A 27,700-nucleotide genomic window follows, 5' to 3' on the forward strand; every position below is an offset into this window, starting at 1 on the left:
TTGTTAGGACATATGTGTTGCCATTAAATTATTGAAATCGGTTATTCTGAAGATTATCTAGTCAATGTGCAGATTAACTAGGGAGGGGGGGATCCGTTAAGGTGCCAAAAAATTGTTTAATTTCTTAAATTTTCTAACCAACCTTCAAATTGTCATTTATATATTTTTACAAGAATCAATCAAAAAATCAACAAATTAGCTTAAAGAATGAGAAAAGGAAAATTTTGAGCTTCGACGATACGAAGACTGATAAAGCAGACATCATATAAGTAAATACGGAAAGCATTTGATTCCGCTCCTTAACATATTGTGGCGTAACTACCACTATGATTATTAAACATCAATTTAAGAGTATATAAGACATGCTCACTTGATTCAATCTTGAGGTACCTTTTCATAGGTGAAGGTTGGCATTGTCTAATTGTCTTTCTTCGCCTACTTCGTTGGATGGTCCACATTGAATAGTAGACTTGCTAATTGTAACTGCGCCATTGTCCTCCTCACGCTGTTGCTTCTCAGTCTCATTTACACACAACTGGTTTCTGCACACACTCGACTGCTAATAGCAACACATGAGTGATCACACGCATAATCATGAACTTAATATAGCTCTCAAGGCTAAAGCTCAAAACCCGGTGACCTCAATCCAGCTCTCCTGGTCCTTCACAAATGCAGCATTTAGTGGTATCCGCTAATTGAATTCTATCCCTGATAAAATTCTGGTGGGGGGAGTATTGTGACGTAACTACCACTAAGATTATTAAATATCAATTCACTAGTATATAAGACATGCTAACTTGATTCAATCTTGAGGTATCTTTTAATACATGAAGGTTGGCATTGTCTAATTGTCTTTCTGCACAAAATCATCCTAGTTAATGTGCAGCCAGGTAAGCTAGGTAATGTGCATATCATTTGCTTTCGAGCTTTAGCTGTAACATGCTCTCTCTTTTATTGAAAGGTCCCATAACCTTCTTCGCATGGGTGTATCTTAATATCGGGAACACAGACCTCAACTCCCTCCTATAAACATGCATTAGTCTTGTTGGCTAAAACTTTAGGCTTTCAAATAAGAGCCAAAGAAAATATTCAATATTAATTTCATTTATTTCCCCTATTCGTGTATATGATTTGCGAAAGAATTAGTTTTTAAATTTCAACACAGATCATCCAAATTTTACCAAAGGATGTATTAGTTTATTAAATATTTCAATAATATTTTTTTTGTATTTTACTGAATTAGCTACTATAGAAGAAAAGAAACCGTAAAAAAATAATTAATTATTATATTTATAAGTAATTTGTTCAATCGATAGGGATCAACGTTTGCTCACTCCAAATTTGAACATTCATGTAAAATAAATTATTTTTCAACCAGAAAAAGTTATAAATAAAAAATTTATTTGATTCTCGCGAATGAAAGAAGAAAACTTTCAAAACTTTAATAACACAAAAAGGCTAAACTTAAGGGCTAAATAATACAAAACTAACGCTAGAACTTGAAAACTTTAGATATTGTTTTACAGTGTAAAATTAAGAAAATTCATGAAATATAAAAACAACAGAATATAGCTCTAAAAATATATAAAATTATTTTAGAAAATGTATGTACTCATAATTCGATTACTAAAGTTTTGAAAAAAAAGTTCCATCAAATTTCAAAGACATTACGATAAAAATTAAATTGAAAAGAATACAAGATGATGAATTAAGAATTTATGAGATTAATTGAAAGAAAGTATTATTAATACGAGATCTAAAAAAGGACGCACCACACACAGTCAGATATTTTTTTCATAAATAATATTTTCAAAATAGTTCACTTTTTTTAAAGACGGAAGAAACAGATTTGCCGTTTAATCTATTTTACACTCTTAGGAAAATCAATTTAACCTTATAAAATTAACACATTTAGCCATGCGGGGGAAAATTTGCCACAATTTTAATAAAGTGCTAAATTGAACCATGTTTCCATTTCAGTCAGACCACAGTAACGTTTAATAAGTTTAAAAAATACTGTAATTAAGGTTTGCTTTAGCGCTATATTAAGGTTACGAAAAATTTAACGATATTAAGGTGCAACTCACTCCAAAATTTCTAATAAAGTATTCATAATTATAAGTTATAACAATGGATAAATAACAAAATGGTTGATAATTTAGACATTTCTTTTTCTGCACAAGCTTAAAATAATTTATTTATCTACAACACAAGAAAGCTATTAGTATATTCATTTAATTATTGCGTCCAATACTATGTCCAACACAAAAAGAATTTATTAGTTTATTCAAATACTTACTTTGTCCAATACTGTGACCAACAAAAAAAAAGCTATTAGTATATTAAATTAGTTACTGTGGCCAACACAAAAAGAGTTTATTAGTATATTCGATTATTTACTTTGTTCAATACTGTGTCTAATGCAAAAAGAATTGATCAATAAATTCAATTAGTTACTGTGTCCAACACAAAAAGAATTTATTTGTATGTTCAATTATTTACTTTATCCAATACTGTGTCCAACAAGAAAAGAAGCTATTGGTAATTCACTTAGTTCAGTTCATGCAATTTGTAATTGAAAACCTATTGTAAAACAATGATAATCCACAAACATAAGAAATAATTTCCAACAGTTGAAATATTTTGTAAAACCCGGTACATATTCTTCACATTTTAGTATTTTTTCTGCTTGTAATATTGTTTTCTAACAGAATTGAATCAAAACCTAAGCCAATCGAAAAACACCATTTATAGTTAAAAATGGTGGAGGGGCTCTGATTATTGCTAAACTAGCTTTACAATTTTAACAAACAAATTTCGAATGTACATTGTTTCACAATAAATCCTTCAACTACCTAAACTAAAAAATTACTCATAAGTCAAGTAATTTAAAAAATGAAGTACAAGAATTCAAAAACTTTATTTTTCTAACACAGTCTAAAGACATAAAATTTTTATAAGTTCAACAAAATAAACATGATTGCATAAATGATCCACATATAAAAGTTTGCTTTTTCAAACATTAAAATTTATCACAAAACAAAACATGCGTTATAGTTTATGTTTTTAACATGCAATTTTCCCTAACATTTTAACTTACTCAATAATTAAAGAATTACTTTGTTTCCAGACATACATTGTGTTTAGATTTCGTATTTAGATGTTGTATAAAAACGCCAGAAATACGTTTTTTTTTTTTTAAATTTAGATTATAATTAAAAATTACAATTAAAATTAAAACAAAATTACAATTAAAATTAAAACAAAACTACAGTTAAAAATTATTTTAAACTGTTATTTAATTTTCTGAATGATAACAATTTGTTACTATAAAAATAAATAAGAATAAGCAAGCATTTATGGAGATGAATTTCAGTATGTTTTGGAATCATAGAAATTTGACTTTTACTCCAAAAATCAAGCAAAACTAATAATTCACATAATAATATCTATAAGAGTAAACAATAAAATATACATAACATCAAGTTAAAAATTTCGCATAATTGATATTTTATATATAATCAATAATGTGAAGTTTGACTAGGTCAAAAACTTTATTAAAATGAAGTAAATCTTAAGTAAAAAGAAATGAAGGTAAGGAAAAATTAAATATAAGCTAATTTGTGCTTTTGATAGCTTTTGAAAATTTATGAAACATTTACTACCTGAAAGAAATAAAATCAGATTAATAAAATAAGGAATCTATTTTTATATCTTTGCTTCATTTTGTATTTTTATGTATTTATTTCCAAAGGGAAAATTAGATGACAGAAGACATTTATCTAAAAAAAAAAGTAAACATATTTAAAAATATTTTCAAGAAAATTATTTGGTTTATTGTATTACTATGAGCAAATGAATCGCATTCGATAAATAATAACCACTTAATTTAAAACTAACACTTTGCATTTAATGAAAATATAATTGAATTGAAAGAAATGTCAATTCAAGATTCAAAAAATCAATTTCAAAAACTATAACTCATTTGCCATCAACTTACTAATTTTATTAATGAGATTGCATCAAATAAATAAAAATATTATAGCTTAAAGCATTATTTTTTCGAAATTTCGCAATGTTTAAACTAGTTTTTTACTTGCATAAATATGAATTTCATTTTTAATTCTTGCACTTAATCTGAAACAAAAAATTAAAATAAACTAATAAACATTTAAGTACAATAATCTTCCTACAATACATCTTCAACGTGCACGAAAAAACAAACATAATAATATGTTGTAAACATTTAAATAAATTTAATTCAATTTTTCACGAAGAAATTGAGATACATTTTGTTTAGCATTGCAATTATTGTTTACCTAGTTATATTCTTGACAAAGTAAATTTTTGTAGTGTTGTTCTCCATTTTTTTGCAACCAAATGCATTTTACTTGAAGAAATCCGTAAATTAGAACAATTTAAACAAATTCAAATTATTTTTCCAATCAAACACGAGTACATAACACAATAAATTAATCAATAAGTAAAAAAAAAAAATTCAAAAATGTGGTACTATGTAAATGCCCTCTATATAAAGTCTTAAAATACATAATCAATATGTTTTCTTAATTATCGTTTTGCCGTTCAAAGTTTTGATAGTTTTTGTTCGTAAGACATTACAAACTACTAATAATGTCAAATTGCAAAAACATAGTTCGACCAAAACCTTCAAGGTTTTCTATTCAAATTCAATGATCCTGCTTAAAACCAGCAGTGACAGAAACTAGCTCAACTAGTCAATCATTGTTTATCCAGATTTTACTCACAGAATAAAATTCCTTTAAGAATTCCTAGCAATAGTTCTCTTAATCCAATGGACGAATTTACTGACATCACTGTAAATTCCGAATTTGCCTTTTTCGCCACAGCCATCGCCAAAACTAGTCACGCCATAGACTGTCCATTTATTGTTCTTTTCTATCAGTAGAGGTCCACCGCTATCTCCAGCGCAAGAATCTATCCGACCTTGTTTATAACCTGCACAAAGCATTTTGTCACTTATATTGTAATTTGCGTAACTCTGTCGACATTCGTCCAGGCCGACAACTGGTACTTCCGCTTGATGCAGTTGATCAGTTCCGTATATAGCAGAACTTTTCTTTTTTCCTAAGAAAATTAAAACAAAATTTATATTAGAATTTAAATGTTTCGTATTCACTTTTAACGCAATTGACAAAACATTTATCAATTGCAGTAAAACAGATAAAAACAGTTAAGCCTAAAATGAATAATTCTACGGAACTGATGCAATAAGGTGCATTTTTCAAAGCAAAAATATTGCTTGCAAATTATTAAAAGTTTGTGCCCTTATTCTCAAAACTAATTGGAATTGAATGAAGAAAATAAAACAGATTTGAAAGGAAGAAAACTTGATAATACAAACATAAAAAAGGAATAGAAAAAAAGGTGAGAAAAATTAAAAAAAATAAAACTGCAGTAGCCGAGAGGAACAATGGTAGCCGAAATAGACACATCAGGGCAGGATATATTACAAGGCGAAAGTAAGAAGGGTAAGGAATTTATTCCCTACTTAATGTTATTAACTAGGGAATAGGAATTCGTCTGAAAGGAACTAAAGCCTATAGAGCATCAAGATAAGCTGATATACTGATATAAGCCGATAGTACTGATATAACATTGTCAAAAACAATTTCAGAGTCATCAAAGTTAATTTTGTGTCTAAGGTCAAAACAACGTGCCTCACTAACAGGTTCATCGAATTTTTGATGATATACAATATCAGTCATAAATCCTTAATCTAAATTTTAAGACATGTTTGATTTCACAATGTAATTAAATATACATTGCATGGCAAAAAAAAGTGGAATGATGTTCAGTTTTCATCATTCAAATCTTGTGGGTCTTGAAAATACGCACCTTGTTTTGAGTGCTCAAAACATGCGAACTTTTCCAACCCTTCAATTCTTTTGAAACAATTAAAGGTTTTTCATTGATAAGCATGCTTATTACTTATTTTTCTATTTCATCCATGCTTTATTGTAATGATAAAATACGGAAATTTTCCACAACTAATGAATTATCGAATATTTATACCCGAAATGTTTTTTGACCATTTTAAGAATAAATAATATTTTAAGGTGAGAAATGTTTCTTTATTCCTTTTACTATGGTAACGATCCGATAAATGATGAATTTTTTTCCCTCTTAAACTATAGCTTCTATTTTGAATAAAAACATAAGACACTTTTATAATATTTCAACTTTAAAGAGTGCATTAATATAGATTATAGAACTTATTTTTTTTCTGCTTAATCAAATTTTTGATGACGATTATTAATGAGAAAATGTGTTTCGTATAAGGCTCCCTGCTGCCACTGTATTTTTTTTTAAAAGCTGGTATTTCCAAAAAGCTCAAAAACGCCACAGAGAGTCTGATTACGCTCTTCAATTAATAAATTTGCAATTTTTTGCAAATATTTTTAAAGTTATGAAACAGAGCGTTTTTTAACTGAAGTCACTTACCCCAGCCAAGTATAATTGCCTTTATGTCAGCCTCAAGTTTTTCATCGCCTTCTGGAAGACAGGCTGCTTGCGTGTAATTATTAAACCGAAATGGCCTCCGAAGTTTGAGGAGGGCGATATCGTTGCTGACAGTGTTCATGTTATACTCTGGATGAAGAAACACTCTTGAAACTGGACTCTCCTGTTCAGTATTCTCGAGGTTCAGCAAGTTGTGCTCTCCTGAACGGACAATAAGACGTCTTCGTTCACAATGTGCTGCAGTTAGAATCCAGTTATGCGATATGATGGTACCACCACAAAAAGGCTCTCGGTGTCTGTTGAGAATCGCCACCTGGGAGGGAGAAATAAAACAATAAAATATTTTTTTACTTTTTCAAACATTATCGACATGCTCTTTAATTTTCAAATGTTAAGTCTGTAGAAAAATGAAGCCTAATGAAGATAAACACGCGAATACAACATGACATGAACAACATGAATAAATCACAAATTATGGCCCAATTATGGATTTACTGAAAACTGTCTTATAACGCTTATTCCAATTTAGTGTTGAAAAACTTTAAAAATTGTGTGAACGATGGTCTTTTTTCCCTATTTAATACCGAATGGAGCGTTTTAACATGCTTCAACGAGTGTAGTTAAGTCTTCATTGATAAAGCTTATACCGCTCTGCAGCTCGTTGGTGAAGATGGTCGAGTATTTCGGAGCTTCGTACATTCAGCGAATAATTAATTTAGGATGCATACATAAAATATTTCTTAAAATCAGACATCAGACTCAATACCAAGTAAGTTTCAATCCTCTTTACTGAATCGTGGTGGCTCATGGGATAGAGCGTTCGCCTTTCAATGAGGTGAACCGAGTTCGAATCCCAGCAATGGCTGGTCGATATGAATTCCGCACTTAGCTCGCACCTAGAGTGCCTGTATTGAAAAGAGTGATGACAATATCCAAGAGCGCATGCGCTGCCGTCAGATTTTTGTCCAAGGGGGTTGCCAGATGATACACCGAAATTGGCGCCACTCGCTCATTTGGTGTTATTCTGAAGGTTCTGTTATTCTAAGAGTATATACTAAAGTATCAATAATATAAACTTTAAGATTGGAAAGCACATGATATTACAGATTTTTTAAGAAACATTGTCTAGCATCTGAAATTGTTAAAAAATTAACGTCAAAAAAAAAAAAAAAGACTAATGAAAAGACTTCAGCTTTTAATAAATGCCTTAAATAAAATATAAAAATTAATAATGATTATGCCATTTATTTCAGAAATAATAATTAATAATACAAATTATATAATTTATTATTATTTATTACTTTTTCAGGAAAAAATTATCGCATATTCACCTGAAAAGGTATTGTTTATTTCAACAAATTGTAAACAAAAATTTCCATAATTAGTTGAAATTTAAAACAAACTAGCATTTTATACAGTTGGTAACGAAAAGTAAACAAATGCTACTTTGTAACGCGCATTGTAACATTGTAACGCGAACATTGTAACGCGCCAACATGTCAAAGTAATATCGCCAAACTCTGCACTTCTGAAGTTTTGATAAAAAGATGCTCAAATCTTAAAATTTATAAGTAATTTAGATAGAAATTATGTGCATTAAAAGTAAATACATTTATTCTTATCTAACCATTAGTTATTTCATCACCTTGTTCTCTTTACAATGAGATAAACATAACTTTATATGCACGCAAGTAAGTGATAATAAGGATAAATTCTAATAACTAACAACTATCCAAATTTTCAGCCATAATTTTAACATTTACTGTAACTGTGAAGTTTCTTATTGAAAAAAAGTAAGTAATGAACTTATTACATGCATTTATTAATACAGAACATAATTTTTTTGAGTCAGATAATTTTCACTCCATGTAATTCCAATGGCGAATTTTCTACTCTCGCCTCTGGCGGTAAAGTTTTTCTGTCCACCAATCAGGAATCGTTTCTCCCTTGTCCACTCTCTTTTACTCTAGGCTCTCTACTCGCACCGACCACAGTGCTCACGTAAAATATCCTTAGTGGTAGATGGATCATGAGTTAGAGTCCCCTTCCAGTCGAGCTGCCGTGGGAGGTTTTCCTGTCCATGTAACGCAAATACGGTTTTGTTCTATCAAAAAGTCCTCCATGAAGGCAGATTTCTCCCAATACTTGACCCACGAGTTCCCTTGTCTTTTGGATTGGGTTCAAAATGACAAGGCAACGGAGTTGAATATTAGTAGTCGCAAAACCCAAAAATTGGGTCGGCTGTTTAACTACGGTTATAAAATTAAAATAGAATCTTACTGTAATAATACATTTTTGCGTTACTGAATAATAAACATGGCTATTTTACACCAAGTAGTGTAAAAAGAACCTACTAGGTGTTTCACTCTAGGAACTGAATCCTTTGCTTTGATTTAGTGGAACACTTCTTTGGTGTAAACTAGTTACCGTCGTTTTTGGGGTCAGATACACGAAATTTTTTTGTTTTATTTTAAGAAATATTGTATATGTGTATCTTAAATTAATATTCCTTGCTTTTTATTGTATCGTAAAAGTAACTTTGACGATTCTTATGTATATCATATCTTACTGTAATAATACATTTTTGTGTTACTGTATTTAAACCATTCATCTAATAATTTTTCCGTTCATATGTTAACTGTAAACCAGAAATTCTGGTTTTCCAAATTATAGTTCTTAGGACCACACGTTTTGTAAAAAATACAAAACTGAAAAGTTAATTAAACCTAATAAACAGTTTTTATGCTATTCTGTGAGGTATTCTGATAAACTTACCAAATTTAACCTCAGATTATGAAAACATATTTTTTGTTAATTAAACCAAAATTATAACCAAAGCGTTTGGGTAAAAATTATTCAGCTTTTCGGTCAAAAATATGATAAACTTTACCATATATTGGTAGTTTTGACTATACTTATTTCCTCGGTATAGAATACATACTTCGCTTTAAATATTAGAGCATAAGAGAAAATATTTTATTTATAATCGAGTAATTCTTTAGGTATTATTAAAGAGAAATATTTAAATTGTTTTAAAAGCAATGACTTTTTTAGAAATTAGATTTTTATATCTAACGGAGAAGTGGTTATCCAACAAAGTAGAATTCTTAAGTATCTTATTTACACCATAAAATTTAAATAAATCATGAACCAGAGTCACTAAATGTTAATTATTAAAAACAAAATCATTTAAAATGGCTTGAAATGTAGTTAAACTTTTAATCAAGTTACAAATATATCGTTTATAAAGCGATATAATAATAGATAGATAGTCGAATTTTTATAATAAGCAAACAAATAATTAAGAGTATAATCCTTTCAATATTTTTAAATGTTTATGATAAATTTTTTTCATGAATGAATACTATGATGCTACTAGATACTACAGATGAATACTAGTCTTATATTTTTACCTGCCAAGGCCACATCCCGTGCAGGGCTTCACGACCCCCAATGATGCGTAATTTGTTACTGAAATCTATAGAATGGGATGCTTTGGGGGCTACTCCACAATCAAAGCCATTAAATGGGTGCAATTTCAACACATCCATGCCTAAAATGTACAAAACATTAGACATTTAGTAAAAACATCACTTAAAAACATTATCACAACTCGAATAATAAACAATTTAAATGATGAACCATTTTTTTAAAATTTATTGACCTCAGAGTACCATTTAGACTACGTCGCATCTGAATATTTTAAAAACTACATCGAAATTTTACATTTGTATAAAATTTGTAAATACTGAAAATTCGTAAATACTGAATCTATTTCGCATCAAAAATCATTTAGACATAACAAAAAAAACTTCTCAGTGAAAAGAATCTTGTAAATATTTTTTTTAAAGTATTATGTTAAAACTAACCTAAGGCCAAGAAACTTTTTTAGTAAAACTATTATATTTTAAAACAGGGAAAAGTTTATTACAATATTTTTAAATATTTCATTCAAATATTTAGCCTCAAAGTAATGATAAACTATGTTTTCAAAATATTTAAGAGAACACCTTTTGGGGGAAAATATTCATATAAATAAGATCTTTCTGTAAATTGTGCCGTTATTTATTGGAATTCCATAAACTTGTAAAGTACCTATCTGGAAACAATAAGGAAGATGCTGATGTATAACATGTCTCCCCCCTTGGCTTATCACTATATTGCCTAAAGCCCTTCAATTTTTCAATTCATGAAGGGAAAAAAGTTTATCAGAGCGGTTTGAATTACGATTTACTTACCAACAGCACCAGTACCATATTTTTTCCACTTCTTTGATCCATACTTTTCCTGACATTCTGAGCCCTCTGTATAACAGATAGCCGTTTCAGAATACTTTTTTTGACCACACGCCTCAGGTATGAGACAACTTTGTCTGCGTGTTGTCATGCAGTCTTTAGAGCAAGGTGTCCAAGATGACCATTCAGATAATAATTGTGGCATATGGAAAAGAATCTTAAAATCATCTGATGAAGATTCATTTCGAAGGTTCACAATCTCTTCAAATATGTCTACTTTCTCTTCACGATTCTGAAAAAGAAAAAAATTTTATAGATAAATTATTAATCGGACAAAAATTCGTAAAATAATTACTTATGTTAGAAATGGTAGCATTTTTTTAAAAGGTTTTTTTTTTTTTACTGCGCATGTTGTAAGCTTATAATTTGCAAAGAACATTTTGTAAAATATTGAAAAAAAATTCTATTAATATTTTAGACAAAGGTCAATGACTCTAAGAGATATAAGTATGTAAACGAAATCATTTTAATGCTTACATAAAATATTTTAAATAAAATTTTTGTTTTTTTCGATAATATTAATAAAAATGTTAGTCTTTTAAGTAATAATTTTAATGAAATGGAAGTTATTTTATGATTTATAAATGGTTGGTTAGTAGTCGTATTATGGACATGGAAAATAAGACAATAATAAATCAATAAAACACTAAATAGGATCGAAGGTCCTATACACAGCTTCAGCTACATCAAGGCTAATGTCCGAATAAAGATCTTCGTGTGGACAGTCGCTAATCTGTTGTAAAATGGCCAAAATAGCAGAACAGGAGAAAATATGTCCAGGAAATATAGTTTTATATTAGCTATAGAGCCGGGATAGCCTGGTTGCACGTTAAATCTGACGGGTCACAAAGTCCCCTATGTCCCCATAACAAATCAATACCTCTGGGGTACTTAATTGGAGATTGATAGTTCTCTGGTTTAGATCAAAACTACGATCTGTGGCTGAATGAATGGATGTATGAATGGGTCCGCTCTATAAACGGGTGTGACGTAAGAGCAGAAGTCGAATTCTTGCCAATAGATGGCTCCACTGAAACATCATGAACAATCGCACCAAATGCCTTAAAGGCCTATGACAACAACAACATATCAGTTATATGTTTTTTTAAAAAGCAGCATTAAAAAAATTTTTTTTTAGATATAAAATTTTTTCATTGGTTTTGATTACCTTAGAAGTGGAAATGGTGTAAAACTTACTTTTAATTTCAAACACTTTCCTTCCATACATGGTTTGAGTTCAGTTACAATTTTCGTACCACAAACTGATGGTTTTATACATTGTCGAGTTCGGTGTTTTTTGCACTTTCGCATGCATCTTGACCATGGTGACCAGGAAGAATAAGCAGATGTACTCCCACTTGGTCTTTCCGGAAGTGCTGTCAAAGTAGTGTTCCGCTTTCCTTTCTAAAATAAAATAAAAATAATTAATATATAAATAAATTTATCAACATTTCATTTTGGCCGGAATTTTCAACAAAGTTAAATTCGTCAACTCGATCCAGCAGTATTGTTCAAGTTTGGGGGCCGCGTCCGATTCTTAACTCAATCAAACGTTGCATTTATTTTATAATTAATTTAAAAATTTGAAATTGAAGAAAATAAATCCATATTAAGTAAAATTATTTAATCACTATTTAATTTGGAAGAATAATTGAAGGCGTTACAGGATAGTAAATTTTTTTTTTCTCTTATTTGTTATTCAGAATTCAAGTTCCATTATATTTTTATAGTCCTTACTTTTCAAACAATGTAAACAAATTTTGTATTTTTATTAAAATAAAAACAATTCTATGATACACAAAAAGAGTTTAAGTTTCACGTCGATAATATTTTTTTTTCTAAACATAGTTTTTAAATAATTAATTTCGGAAACATTTCGGAAAATCATTCACGGGAGAGTATAAGTTGGCTAAAATGAAGTAAAATCGGTCACAGTCAAAAGGGAGAAGAAAAAATTCCCGAAAAAAAAAAGTTACAGAAAAAAGATGCAGCTGCAGGGGATTAAATGTCTTTTCCACTGTTTAATATTTTATTCTTTATAATTATGTATTATGCATTCTTCACAATAAAATGTATACCTTAAAAACGTTACTAACTAAAATGACTTAATTAAAATAGTTTTTAGCAACAAGAACATTCTGACATATGTTTCATAAAAAATAATTTACATGGAGAAAAATTTATGGTAAAATTACCGCACTGTAATGATATTTCTGGTAAATAATAATAATAATTAAAAACATATTTTTTTTTTTCTCATTGTAAAAGGAAATGAAATCTTAATCCCTTCTTCAAAAAGATATTTTAAATCAAAAAACATTTCGCAGATGACATTTAAAATGCTGGAGAGAAAAATGAAAGGAAAAGTTTCCCGCTCCAATCAATTAGCCAATCAGAATCATAACTCTTGAAATATGTCATAAATGTTTCAAATGTTGCTTAATCAAAAAAGTTATTTAAATAATTAACCGAAGAAGTTATTGAAACATAATCCTGGTACCTTCTAGGGTTTCCTTTTTTACCGGAAATTCTTTCACTGAAGCCTTTTTTCCGGATCGTTCTTAGAGGTGTATCTTTTCAATCGACCATCGACAAATATAAACAATGTATCAAAGAAACATGAATTTTAAACAACGCATTGTATTTGTTCACTGTTTAATCAACAAATTTAGTAACAATTAAAACAAACTTTGGGGAAATCGTTTGGGATATTCTGTGTCGGATCAGGTGCTTTAGTCACACTTCCTCAGGTGTTCCACGTGCAAAAAGCGAGGGAAAGGGAAAAAAAGGAATGTTCTTGGGAATGAGAAGATGTTCAGGTGCATTTGAAAAGTAAAACGTGCCTTTGTTTGTTCTCAACTTTCCCGTAAATAAACCATAGAGGCCAGGGAATGCCGGTGAATGGTACTGATCTTTTTTGTTTAACACATGTGAATGCGCGGACCCCCCTTTTGACAAAGATTTCACGCTTTAAAGTGGGGGTGGGGACTGTCGCAGGAATGATTTACGTTTTTACTGGCACCAGGCAGTCTGGCAGAATCGATCTTGGGAAGGTCACGCTATAATCTCTTCCTCGTCTTAAAGCCTCATTTTATTGACCATTTAAATTTAGGATTTAGAATCAAATACGATCCTTAATCCTAAATTTAAATGATGAATCCAAAAGAAAATTCAAGAATGCATTTTTCTGATAATTGTCTTTTCTGGAATATTCTTTTACTCGTGTTATATAATCGTCTCAGAGAAATTTAATCAACTATTTAAATTAACGATTTAGGTTTCAAATATCTCAANTTTTTTTTTTTTTTTTTTAACAATATAACAGATTTAAATTTCTTTTAGGAATCTAAAACAGTTTCCTTTAACAGTATCCATAACCTTGGATTTAAATGGTGAAAAAGTCAACAATGCATTTTTATTTTATTATATAATTGTTATTAAGCTTTTGAATTGAAGAATTATTTTTATTGAAGATTTATTTTTTTATAATTATTTTTATTAAAAAAAATTCGACGAAAGTTTATTATTGTTATCCCTACAATAATTGTTTAAATGGTAAAATAATGAGAAACGCAAATTTTTATTTCATTGAATAAAAACTTCTAAAACTATAACTCTAATTTAAACTTTTCTTAAACTTAACTTAAAACTTAACTTTAAGTTTAAAACCTAAACTTTAAAAAAAAACTATGATTTCTCAAAATTTATTTGATTGATTCCTTCGAGGATGGTATAATATTTGGGTACAGATAAAATAGCATAAAGCATCTTATTTAAAAAAAAAAAAAAAATCTAATGATATTTAATATAAAAAAATTATTTTAAATTTTAATTTATAAGTTATTTTTCAAAAATAAATTAAAGAAATANGTAAAAATCATGGAAATCTTATTTAAAAAAAAAAAAAAAAAAATCTAATGATATTTAATATAAAAAAATTATTTTAAATTTTTATTTTTAAGTTATTTTTCAAAAATAAATTAAAGAAATATTGTACTTATAAACACATATTGAATAGAATGTTTAATTAATATGTTAACATAACTTATAAAACTTAAAGTTAATCGTCCAATTTAAATTTAAATAATATATTATTTAAAGGCAATTCATATTTCTTTAAATTGTAAAATACTTGCGTCACAATTTTTAATTAACCTCAATTCTAAAAAAAAAAAAACAATTAATAGCATTTAAGTTAAAATATTTTTAATACCGTTTTAAGCATTTTCGAACTTGATCACTAAAAAATAAATTATTAATTTCTTTCTTAATGCTTTGATTAGTTATATTTCGAGACTAGATTATTTATGAAAGAAAAATTAGATTTTAAAATTTAAATTTCCTTGTTGAGACTAATATATGCCTTTATCTAAAGCTTTAAATACTATTAACATAAATAAAATCAACCACAACCCATTCTCTCATTTGTCTTGTAATATGCTCTTAAACAATTTGAAGCAACATCTTTTCAATTCAAAGCAAGCAAAAAAATAGTTTTTTTAAAAAATTCTAGAAGGTAATCATACTCCTGCTTTCATTGTTTATGAAATTTTCTAAATATTTCGACTATTCGAGCACAAAGCAACTCTTTCATCACTATCAACATTTAATAGTGGACGCACCCTTATGGTAGGCCGGTTGGCGCACCTTCCTCTCTTGGAAGGACACGTCCTTGCACCCTTTAAGGTCGGGCCACGATCCCGGAGGACGCGGGGGAGGAGCATCACAATTTTATTATTTTTTATTATTACAATTACATGAGCACAAATGTTTCATGCCCATCAAACTGCATAATTCAAATATTTTACCTAACGATTTTACAATCATCGCCTTTAATTTTGTTCATTTCAATTTCACATTGTTAAAAATGTTTTAACATTTTCCATAAAATCGTGTGTATTCAATGCAACCCTATTGAGGTTATAAATTGGAACATATTCATAACATATATGAGGTACTAAATTGAAACATTAGGTTCTGCTCACTAATCTTTATTAAGCTTGATTTAGTTTGAACGGAAACTTAACATATTTTTTGTGTAGGTTGCAGAAAATTCTCACGATATTTAGGATTAAATTAAAACGATATTGTGGTTCAGCGTCAAACCCGATATTTTGACAATCATAAGCCTATTTATTGATATAAAATGATTTATTATGATTGAAGAGTTTAGTACTCATAACTGAATTTCAAAAATTCTTAATTCTTCTCTTTCTTAAACTTGATTTCCCGATACCCTGACTCAATTTGAGATAAAATCTAACATGCTCTTTGTTAAGGTTGCAGCTAATTCTCGTGATATTTAGGTTTCAAAGTGACGATATTATAGTTTAACATCAAACCCAATATTTTAACAATAAATTTCTTTAGTCAATAGCCTACATATTGATCTAATCTAATTAATTATGATTGATAAGCTTAGTATCCATAACTAAATCTGAAGAAATATATTGATCGTACCAATCGTAGAAAAGTACCAAACTGAAATATTCTTCCTTACTCTGTATTTCGGTTTTGTTATCATGATTCAACGATAAACTGATTTTTCCAAAAGCATAATATCATTTAGGTTTGAAAAAATAAAAAAACAAATTATTATAATATTTGTTCGGCGTATATTTTTTTTTTTTATAATTAATTTATATTTGAATTGTTGTAGGACTGTGGTATTGAAATATTTTCAGTTTTTAAAGATGGAAAAAATTATTATACTTTATTTTAAGAAACCTTCTAGCTTTCAGATTTCTTAATTTTGGTTTTCAGATCCCCATAAACTTACTTTCTGATTACCAAATATAAAGCATAAGTTTTATCTACAAAATAGCCCTGAAAATTGCTTTCCTGTTAAACGAAAAAAAAAAAAGTAAACTTTTTTTTTGCTAATCTTGTTCTTCTCATAATTTACAATAATGTCATTTTTTTCCCTTCAACAATTTCAAATGCACAGATTTAATGAATATAATCACGTGACATCAAGGAACAATTTTAATGAATTAATAAGGGGAAGACGTCATTCGAAATAGCATCCTTTTTCTTGAAAGAAGCAAACATCCGGATACTCTGGAACACTCCTACATCCAGTCATCCAGAGGATCCGGTTGTTTTAGAAAATACTCGCGACCCCCTCACCCGGATCACCCGATTGCCGCACAACATTCAAAATTTTTTTGACAAAAAACTAAAATAGAATTATTTTAAAAAAGGAAAATTGTCCTTTAAAGTAATTAAATAATGCTCACAAATAAACGAATTGAATGACAAATGAAAGAAAGCAAAACATAATCGGACAACTCAAAAGAGCTAATCGTAATAATTAAAATTAATTAATTCATAATTAATTTTGATCAAGATAAAAAATCGTTTTAAATAAAAATAAATATTTATTTTATATTTACTTCTTCGAAAGAGACAGCATGAAAATATACAATGCATTTAGATATTTTTCACGCATATAATATACACTAGGTCGTGAGAATAAAAACAAAGATTTTTTGTCCGTCTATTTGCAGTAAGTTATAAGTTAAAATGTAAAAAAAATTAAAAATCATTTAAATAGGTTATAGATCGAGTACAGAGGTACTAATGTTTGAAAATGACCTCCCAGTAATTTAGAGTGCATTTTAATGACTAAAATTTTCACATTTCAATCGAACTATCCCTTGTATATGTTACTGTGTATGACTGAAATTGGTGGTTGTTGACTTCCACCAATAAATGTTGACAATCACATAGTCGCTTTGGTAAATGTTCAAAACATATACTAGGTCTAGTTAAGTGCCACTGCCCGGTATGCCCTACATCAATGTTTTTTTAAGGTTTAGTACCACTGCCCAGTGTGCATTTAACCGGTACTCCGAACACTGATGTTTCTCCTAATCTATCATCCGCAGATATTAAAATATCGAATAAATATAATAATATCAACGAATAAATTAATATCAAATCGGATATAACAAATATTTCGGACATTCACCGGTGAAAGTCGACATTCTCTTGATTTAGGCTATTCATGGTAACATATATCTAAAATAAAACGACGCTTTTAACTATATATATATATATAATTTTTTTTTTTTTAACATATTTTTCTTTATCAAAGTAACAAAGCTAGCTTATTTTTTGAAATATCGCAATTATTTTCTTAGTTTTTTTTTTATGAAAAAATTAACATAACTCATTTTTAACGAAATGATACTAATTAAATTACTAGATAAAATATGAATTATGTAAAAATTAATTAAGTACTCTTCATAATTTTTAAATCCTCCGTTCTAAGACACGCGCAGGAAAAAAAATATTAAAGCTTAAACTACTTCGTATTCTTTATGCTATCCCATTTATATAAATCCTTTTTTTCTCTAGCTCTTTTGAAATTTACCGCTCACCTATGGGCGGAACTTTTGAACTATATTGATTTTATTATCCACTGTTTGTTTCTTTGAAGTTACAAATAGTTAAGCGGCTNATAAATTAATATAAAATCGGATATAACAAATATTTCGGACATTCACCAAAGCGACTAAGTGATTGTTGACATTCACCGGTGAAAGTCGACATTCTCTTGATTTAGGCTATTCATGGTAACATATATCTAAGAAAAATGACCTTTTTAACTATAAATGAGAATGTCGACTTTCACCGGTGAATGTCAACAATCACATAGTCGCTTTGGTGAATGTCCGAAATATTTGTTATATCCGATTTTATATTAACTTATCTTATTAGATCTTTCTGGTTAATTTATAAAAGTATATTTTTCTATTTATCTTATAAAAATATATCTTTTAAAACTGATTCTTCAGAAAAATAATATTAATTACGCTTATATTAATTACAAGAACGGCTTTTTAACATATTTTTCTTTATCAAAATAACAAAGCTAGCTTATTTTTTGAAATATTGCAATTATTTTCTTAGTTTTTTTTTATGAAAAAAATAACCTAACTCATTTTTAACGAAATGAAACTAATTAAATTACTAGATAAAATATGAATTAGGTAAAAATTTATTAAGTACTCTTCATATTTTTTCAATCCTCCGTTTTAAGACACGCGCAGGAAAAAAATATTAAAGCTTAAACTACTTTGTATTCTTTATGCTGTCCCATTTATATAAATCCTTTTCTTCTCTAGCTCTTTTGAAATTTACCGCTCACCTATGGGCGGAACTTTTGAACTATATTGATTTTATTATCCACTGTTTGTTTCTTTGAAGTTACAAATAGTTAAGCGGCTGCCATAGAAAAAAGAATGACTCATTTCTACCCCTGAAGTGTTTTCTTTCTCACATGCATCAAAAGCGCGGGAATGAGGTGCTCGGAGAACAAATGAGAATAAAGATGTGACTTTAGAGAAAGAGATGAAGTAACCTTGACCATCTATGCATCATCCATTTTTCACGGACTTTTCACCTGTGTTATCTATGAAGCAAAGATTCAGCAAGATAGAAATTATATTTTAGTTAATACATATTCTTATTTATTTTAAATTAAGTTAATTTAAATAAGTTTTGCACTACTGCAAAACTGAAACTTTATAGCAAAAAAATGTTACTGGTGTTTTTAGATAAAATTGGCTCTATTTTAAAGCCCTTTTACCCAATGGGAAAATAAATGTTGCTCTAGGTTTTTCATGTCAGCCCACTTTTCTATTCGATCAAATTCATCGGCTAGATCAACCACATCTAGATCTCCATAATCACAAATAAAGAGTTGTACGAGCAATAAGGAATCAGGCCAACATAAACATCAATAAAAGGCAGCACAACATCAAATAATAAAATTAATAAAACAGATAAAAATTTTGGAATTTCTTGGAGTTGATTATTTTCTAGATAGAGTTTATTATTATTATTATTCTCACCAGAGAGCATTTTTAATGTTTTTACATCATATTAATTTCAAGTATTGTGTTCTTTCTATGATTAACTCATACATAACTACTTTCTTGATCGGTGATTTTAAACTGAAACTGAAAACCAAACCAGCCCATTGGACGACAAACATCAATTGATGCAATTTTTGCAATCCATGACATGATGACTTGAAATGATGTGGCGTTTATAAAAGTCTATCCAGAAAAAGAAATTGTACAATTGGTAACCAGTGACAATTTTCACAATCATAAGTGCGTTCTCAATGTTCTCTTATTTATAATTAATCGTAATTCTCCTTTCCTTTTTTTTTACTATTTCATTTCTTATTTTGCAGCTGTTTTTGGACAAAAGCAACCATATTTTCGAGCTTTTTTCCTTTTCGTTCGGTTGAAATAAGCAATAACCATATGGCCTGCACCACATGTGGCACCAAGATTCAATTTCCTATACGTGCCTTGTTAATTTAATTAGCCAATCTTAATATTATTTAGTTTATCAAACTATATATTATTTATAATATATTTCTATGTAGTTTTCCCATTATAATTCACTTGATTCTATTTAATGTGAGAACTTGAATTTCTTCATTTATGATTTTTTACTTCATAATTTTTTTTTTTTTTACTTTGAATATTTTCTGTGTTGCAAAACTGGGTTTAATTATTCAATCCGACTTGAATTTTGTTCATTAATCCTCTTATGTCTCATATTATTATTCGCGTGGTTTTATTTATTCATAAAACACCTACTTGAAAATTATTCAATCCGACAGGAATTCTGTTTATTAATCCAATATTACTAATGTCTCCTATTATTCGCTTGTTTTTATTTTATTGAATTACCCACCTACATGAAATTACCCATTGGTTTTCTGATTTTATATTCATTTCATTGTATATATAAATTGAAAACGTTGATTTTGAAATAAATAATATTAATTTCGAAACGCGAGAACGTGAAACACGTTTGAAATTAAGCAACGTCAATTATAAATATTATTTTGGATCGCTGGTATCTGGTAAGTAACAATTAAATAAAAAATTAAAAAATGGGAATTGAAATATTTAATTTGACACTTTTTTTCTATTTATTTTCTACAGTAAAAATTGTAACGGATAAATTTTACGGACACACCTGTAAATGGATATTTAAATAGCACCTGTAAAATGTAAAGTGATAGCAAATGTACAGATTTTTATACACGTGTTGCAAGGGGAAACGTGCTTCTACAACCTCCCTTGTCACGACCCCCACTTCCACTGATGGACAGATTAAAGAAATCTTGCTGAGCTAATCCAATCCCCACCCCCCTTCCACTCAGCAAACACCCTGAAGAAGGGGGTAAGATGGCACGTGCCCCACCTCTGTTTGCAAACATCTACTATTTCCCTAACACAGTCTGAAGGATGCAATATCAAACACTTATACTTTCAACGGACAATTAATAGATTTGAAACACACAGATAGTTCATTTCAACACCTTATTAAGACTGAAGAAAATTCGCATCATATTATGGGTCAACTTACCGATAATATAGTTCAATTTTGAACCAATTTTTCTGAAAGTTTAAGAAATTTAACTGATTTTTTTTTTTTTAACCTGAAAGAAATATATTCAAGATAATAAAAAAAATCTTTAGAGGATAATGCATGCATAAAACTAAACATTGAACAAAGTGTACTAATAATGCCGCAAAAACAGTTTCTGTCCTTCTCATAGAACCGAAACTATGGTATGTATTTAAATGGCATTATTTCAGCTCTCTTCGCCCAGTTTAACTTTACTCAAGTAATTTTTCCTCTACTCAGGATAAAATAGTTTTTAAAAATATTTATTGTTTTTTAAAAAAATAAATGATCTAGTCACGCATTAAAGTTGATAGTGAAAGGCAGTCTTTAGATTTGAGACAGTCGAAAATTAACATTCTGACAATGCTATTTTCATGTTTCTTTCTTTCTTTTTTTTTTAAAGTTAAATTTGAAAACATATCTCAGATAATATAAAACGACCTAAATTTGAATTAGTGTTGATATAAAAATAAATCAATGTGTGTATATTTTAAAGAAAAATATCTTTTTTTCGCTAAGGTCTTAAGAAAAAACAGGAAACTAATAATCAAAATACAGCATTAAAAGGAAACTATGTCTTAAGACAATGTCAAGTGTTGCAGCAAAATATAGTCTAGTTTTGCTATCTGCAGGTTCTCAAATGTTGTGTATTACTAAAAAATAGGTCAAAATCAAAACAGAATACAGGATAACAGGAATATTCTGTCAAGAAGTGAGCAGAACCTCTTATATTGTGGTGTAATCAGCGTACTAGGTTCAAGTACCTAAGTTCATGCTCTGGCGAACCTGCAAACATCTAAGTACCATCAATGCATTTTTGTAATCTTCTTTCTGAAGTATAATGAACTGAACTGAATTTCGAGTGAATGAAATGAATACATACCATCGTAAAATTTAGTTCTCTTCATTATACTTCAGAAAGAAGATCACGTTCGGGTCACCACTTATCTTTGGCGAAATAGGTTGCGTGTATTAAATTCTGCATTTTTAGATAAGTCAATCGCCAAAGATGAAAAAGAGGAGAAATGCGATATTTAAACATAACTTTAATAATATTTTAACAACTAAATTAAGGATTATAATCAAGGATTATAACTAAGGATTATATTAAGGAATATAATCAAGCACGTAGATTCGTAGAACCGAAGGATAAAAGTAAAGCAAAGCAACAGAGAGAGAGAACTAAATTTTACGATGTTATGAATTCATTTCATTCACTTGAAATTCAGTTCAGTTCATTATACTTCAGAAAGAAGATTACAAAAATACATTGATGGTACTTTGAAGTTCACAGGTTCGCCAAAGCATGAACTTAACCTAGTACGCTGATTAACCTAGTACGGTACTTGAACCTCGTACGCTGATTACACCGCAATCTCATTAATAGAGCAACAGCGAGATTGTCTCTAGTTGAACTAAGATGTAGTATTTTATTTTATAAACGGTGCTGAATAGCTGACCCATTATTGGGTGCATGACTATCAAAGTTCAACTCCGTAGCGTTACCACTTCGAACGGACCCAGAAGACAAGGGAACTTCTGGATCAAACATTGGAACAAACTGCCCTTCGTGGAGGACTTATTGATGGGATTTGCGTAGCATGGATAGAGTAACCACGAAACTTCTCACTGTTTGTCTAATAGCAAGCCTATGGTTAACACTGAGAATATCTTTTACGTCAGCACTGTGGTCAGTGCGAGCCGGGAGCAAGATCCGCATCAACCAGCCATCGTTGTGATTCGTATTTTTAAAAAAAATAACGATATATTATTCAACGAATTTCAGCTATTAACGTTGAAAAATAGGAAACATTTTACATTTGTGGCGTGTTTACTTATACACAAAAGAGGCACTAAAAATTTTGCAGCAATGATTCCATAAAAGTTTAAATTTATAAAGCAAATTAGTACGAATGATTTCGAATGAATAAGTATCAAGTTGTAAATCTTCAAGTAAACATTCAGGTACAATCTTTTTGAAAGAATAGTAGTACTTATTTTAAACACACTGGCCAAAGAATTAGAGACCTTAGATTAATAAATTTGTTCTAGACAATAGCTAAGGGTTCTGTTTCCAGCTTTTTATTTTATTTTATAAACCGTAATTAAACAGCCGACCCAATTTTTTGGGTTTACGACTACTAATGTTCAACTTTGTAACCTTGTAATTTTGAACCCAATGCAGAAGACAAGGGAATTCCTGGATCAAGTACTAGGAGAACTTTGCCTTCGAGGAGGACTTTTTGATGGAACTAACCCGCATTTCCGTTACATGGAGAGGAAAACTCAGCAAACCTCCCACCGTTAGCCTGACATCAAAGGGAGTCTAACCCAAGACCCGTCTACCACTGAGGATATTTTACGCCAGAACTGTGGTCGGTGCGAGCCGAGTACGGAATTCCTATCGACCTGTCATCGCTGGTATTCGAACCTGGTTCACCTCATTGGAAAGCGAACGCTCTATCCCCTAATCCATCATTGTATAAACCAGACTGGCTTTAAAATNTTTATTTTATTTTATAAACCGTCATTAAACAGCCGACCCAATTTTTTGGGTTTACGACTACTAATGTTCAACTTTGTAACCTTGTAATTTTGAACCCAATGCAGAAGACAAGGGAACTCCTGGATCAAGTACTGGGAGAAATTTGCCTTCGAGGAGGACTTTTTGATGGAACTAACCCGCATTTGCGTTACATGGAGAGGGAAACTCAGAAAACCTCCCACGGTTAGCCTGACGGCAAAGGGACTCTAACCCAAGATCCGTCTACCACAGAGGATATTTTACGCCAGCACTGTGGTCGGTGCGAGCCGTGTACGGAATTCCTATCGACCTGTCCTCGCTGGTATTCGAACCTGGTTCACCTCATTGGAAGGCGAACACTCTATCCCCTAATCCATCACGGCTCTGTTTCCAGCTTTTGAAAACTGACGTCTGCGTTTGAGAACCCACTGAGTTTTGCTGTCCTCACAATCAAGGCTCCTGCTAAACGATCGCCAAATGTAAGCCCTATTTCAAATGGTAACTGATCTGTCTTTTCCCATTCTGTTGCATTTATAGTAACTTGGCTTACTTGTATTAGTATTCTGATGATGGTTTTTTTTTTTTTTTTTTTTTTTTTTTTTTTTTTTTTTTTTGCATATTTCACCGCTAGCGAGCATTTAATGGAATATCTCTCAGGTTTCTAATCGTCTTCTCACAGGTTTCTAATTCTTTGACCAGTAAGTGAATTAATAACAGAAACTTTCTTTATTTATCTATTAAAAGGGGCAGGGAAAAGTAAATTAACACTTAGCATCAAGTAAATAGAACCAGATCAATTTTTGAATGTTTCAAACCAACATTATTCATGACAATAAAAATCTAAGCAAGTCATCACTTGAAGACGTGTGTTGTCAAGGATAATTGTAATCATTGGAAAATTAATCACTTTTAATATACTATTGTATCAGCGGTAAAGGATGTTTATTTGATTCAGATAAGAATTGGCATCAATTGTTGACTTATCGAAACACGTATATGTTGTAAACAATTTAATCATACCATACTAAGTATACTCTACTAAGTATAAAATCAAGTACTATAATAAGTATACTATGCTAAGTATAAAATCGAGTACTATGCTGAGTATTCTAATGTATAAAATCAATTATAAAAAAATAAATAGATCTAATATAAATATTAATATTTGACAGAGAAAAATTATAAACGGTGCAATTTACAGAATTAGAGCTGGTTTACTTCTTTAAATACATATTTATTGACCATTTATTTCAAAATAAGGAGCAAAGTAACGAACTAAGCTTCTGAGCCTCTCTCGATCGATGTTCAATCTCTGAACCTAGTTCTGACTACCACACTTTTGAACAATGACGAGTTAAACAAATTATATTTTAACACATAAAATATATATTTTTTTAAGTTTAATGATTCAAACACAGTAAATGATAATCTAATTAAATTATCATGTACTTGAAATTTTAAATTGAAACAAAATAACTCAAATCCATGAACAAGTAGCATTTAACTATTATAACACTTCCGGGGAATTTTAACACCATCTTAAAACTATTTAACTACATTATCTTTTACCGATGTTGCATACAAGCACTGCATTATCGAATCTTTATATAAATTTATGCATTTTTAACATTTAGTCATGTAACAGCGTGTACAAAATACAAAAATTTTAATCATGATTAATTTCTCTCATTCAAAATTTTAATTATAAAACAGTTTAAGTGTTTAATCACGAATTTCGAGCTTAAGACAAGTAAAGCTCGCAAAATTCATTTGCGCATTAAGATATATGAAGAACTTGAGGGCAATATAATAATAAATCACACTTTTTCCAAGATAAAATTTTCTTTGGTATTGTTTCTAGATAGATATTTTGAGGGTTCCTTCATCACTTTATAACAGCACAGCATCCATAGAAATATCCTATTGCCTACGAGAACACGGTTATATTTTTCACCTAAGCAATTTTAACTGGTGGCTTATCATTATATTGCCCCAAGCATATTATATAAACTTAAAGTTAGTAAAATCTTAAATTACCAAGTTCTTATTTCTTTAGATAAAAACTAGGATTAATCATGCAAATTCGATTGTGTTAAAACGGATTTCATAATGATTTCATAGAGATAAATATAAGCTTAATCATAAACGTATTCATAACTAAAATTTTAATATTAAAAATAAACTAAATTCATTAATACTTTATGAATCAAATTTATAAATTTAATATCAATATTTATTAAATAAATTCATATCAAAAAGATAGACTAATTTTAGAAATATTATTAACCTATTAGAACATTATATCTGGTTAACATATTTAATCCAACAGAACACATTTAATTATCATGTTAACTTCTTCAGTGATAACATCAAAAATTTCTATTATTTTTTTGGCTAATAAATATTAAAGCAGCTTATCTATCAATGGCAATTGATGCATTTTAAGTGATTCATTGGATTCCTTAGTGATCGAAGCATGAAATATATTCTGGTAGAAAGTAAGATTCTTTCAAGATGTTTTACAAGATGCATTGTAAAAGTCAATTTTATAGAATAAACAATAGAGAAATTTTGAAATCTTGGCAATTTTCTTCATTTTTGATATTTATCATTTAGGTTGCATTTAGATGCAAACATGTCATTTATCAAAATTTGTTCCAAAAAAAATTTTTTTTTTTTTAAATTTGAAATGAAGCTTTTTTATTAGAATAAAATCTATATAGTAACACATTTATATTGTTGTAACTTATTAACATTAAATTAAATTAATTTCTTTTATTAAAAACCAAATAGTCTGTTTCAAACCTTTCAATATACCTTTTCAAATTATTGATTGGTTAAAAAAAAAAAACAAAAATAATAGTATTTCAAATTTATAATAATAATAGAAAGTAAATATTATTTTACAGCATTATCACACTTTCATCTTCCGAATGTTTCAAATATCATTTTAAGGCTGTTTAGTGATTTAAAATGCAGGATGTAATGACTTTTTTAGTATCTTTCAGAGTAATATTATGTTTACGATTTTTTTTTCATATATTTTTGCTTTTAAAATTCTAAAAACAAACAAAAATTTAAAAAATAAAAAAAAAAATTCAACGACGCATTTTGATATTCTTAACTGCATTTATAAGCTAGGTCAAAAGTTCACGAAAATAATAGATAAAAAGCATTTTAAATGAAAAAAAAATATCTAACGAACATAATTAATATATATTAATGCAAAACATTAAAGCAATTAAAATTTTAAGTCTGGAAAATGTTTTATCACTTTTAAATTATTAAAATCAATTTATTGAAGTCCATTCTTTTGTTTATTTTTCTATTTTGCACAATAAATTTAAGCAAAAGACCAATGTAAATTACCTACCTGTTTCCTTCTAGAATGTCTTTTGCAATCAGCGTGACATACCAAATAAAACAAAAACGAAATCCATAAAAAGGTCCGTATATCCATCGCAATCACAAATTAACCCGATTATTATTATAACAGATTCAATTAATATAAACCCAATTTACGTAAAATACTGGGAGGGGAAAATTATAGTCTTGTTTTGATCTTTTCCGCAACTCCAAAATTCTAGAACAACCACAAGGCAAGATGCGTACTGAATCGGACAACAATCCGTCTCAATACTGAAACCATCACTCGCTGGTCATGCAGCTGCAATCGGCAATTCCGCTTTTGACTCTTTGGGGGAGGGGGGATTCCTTAGTGGGGTGTGTGAAAACTAATAAAATAAACCTTCAGGTGTACTTGCGCATTATTAGGTTGGTCAGATTATGGGACAAGATTTGACGGAATAACTTTCACACTTGTGCATATTTTGTCATTTATTTACTCTTTAGGAATGTCGTATCAGGTGAGTAAAGTTAAATACGAATTCTATGTTGAATTTTTAAATCGAACAAATCAATAAATGGATTTTAAAAA

General features: G+C 29.2%; 1 protein-coding gene across 2 annotated transcripts; it reads right to left on the reverse strand.

Moving 5' to 3' along the window:
• Positions 1 to 2,901: 2,901 nt before the first annotated feature.
• Positions 2,902 to 27,404, reverse strand: LOC107456184 (chymotrypsinogen B). 2 transcript variants are annotated; one of them, XM_016073971.3, is made up of 6 exons: positions 27,137 to 27,404; positions 11,994 to 12,200; positions 10,740 to 11,028; positions 9,915 to 10,054; positions 6,484 to 6,814; positions 2,902 to 5,106 (listed from the first exon to the last, which is right to left on the reverse strand). In XM_016073971.3, exons 1-6 carry the CDS (start codon positions 27,221 to 27,223, stop codon positions 4,781 to 4,783), a joined length of 1,380 nt encoding a protein of 459 aa, XP_015929457.1. In that variant the 5' UTR covers positions 27,224 to 27,404; the 3' UTR covers positions 2,902 to 4,780. The 2 variants fall into 2 exon arrangements, with proteins under 2 accessions (XP_015929457.1, XP_042905300.1); XM_043049366.2 differs by lacking the exon at positions 27,137 to 27,404 and adding an exon at positions 13,297 to 13,436.
• Between the last annotated feature and the right edge of the window lie 296 nt (positions 27,405 to 27,700).

This window comes from Parasteatoda tepidariorum, chromosome 2 (genome assembly GCF_043381705.1).
Source record: "Parasteatoda tepidariorum isolate YZ-2023 chromosome 2, CAS_Ptep_4.0, whole genome shotgun sequence".
NCBI lineage: Eukaryota > Metazoa > Arthropoda > Arachnida > Araneae > Theridiidae > Parasteatoda > Parasteatoda tepidariorum.

Excerpts from the sequence above, each read along its gene's own strand:
- LOC107456184 (XM_016073971.3), bottom strand. The coding sequence starts at position 27,223 with ATGGATATACGGACCTTTTTATGGATTTCGTTTTTGTTTTATTTGGTA. Across the intron at positions 6,815-9,914 it reads ACGGGATGTGGCCTTGGCAG|GTGGCGATTCTCAACAGACA; the intron begins GTAAAAATATAA and ends TCTCCCTCCCAG. Across the intron at positions 5,107-6,483 it reads GGCAATTATACTTGGCTGGG|GAAAAAAGAAAAGTTCTGCT; the intron begins GTAAGTGACTTC and ends TAATTTTCTTAG.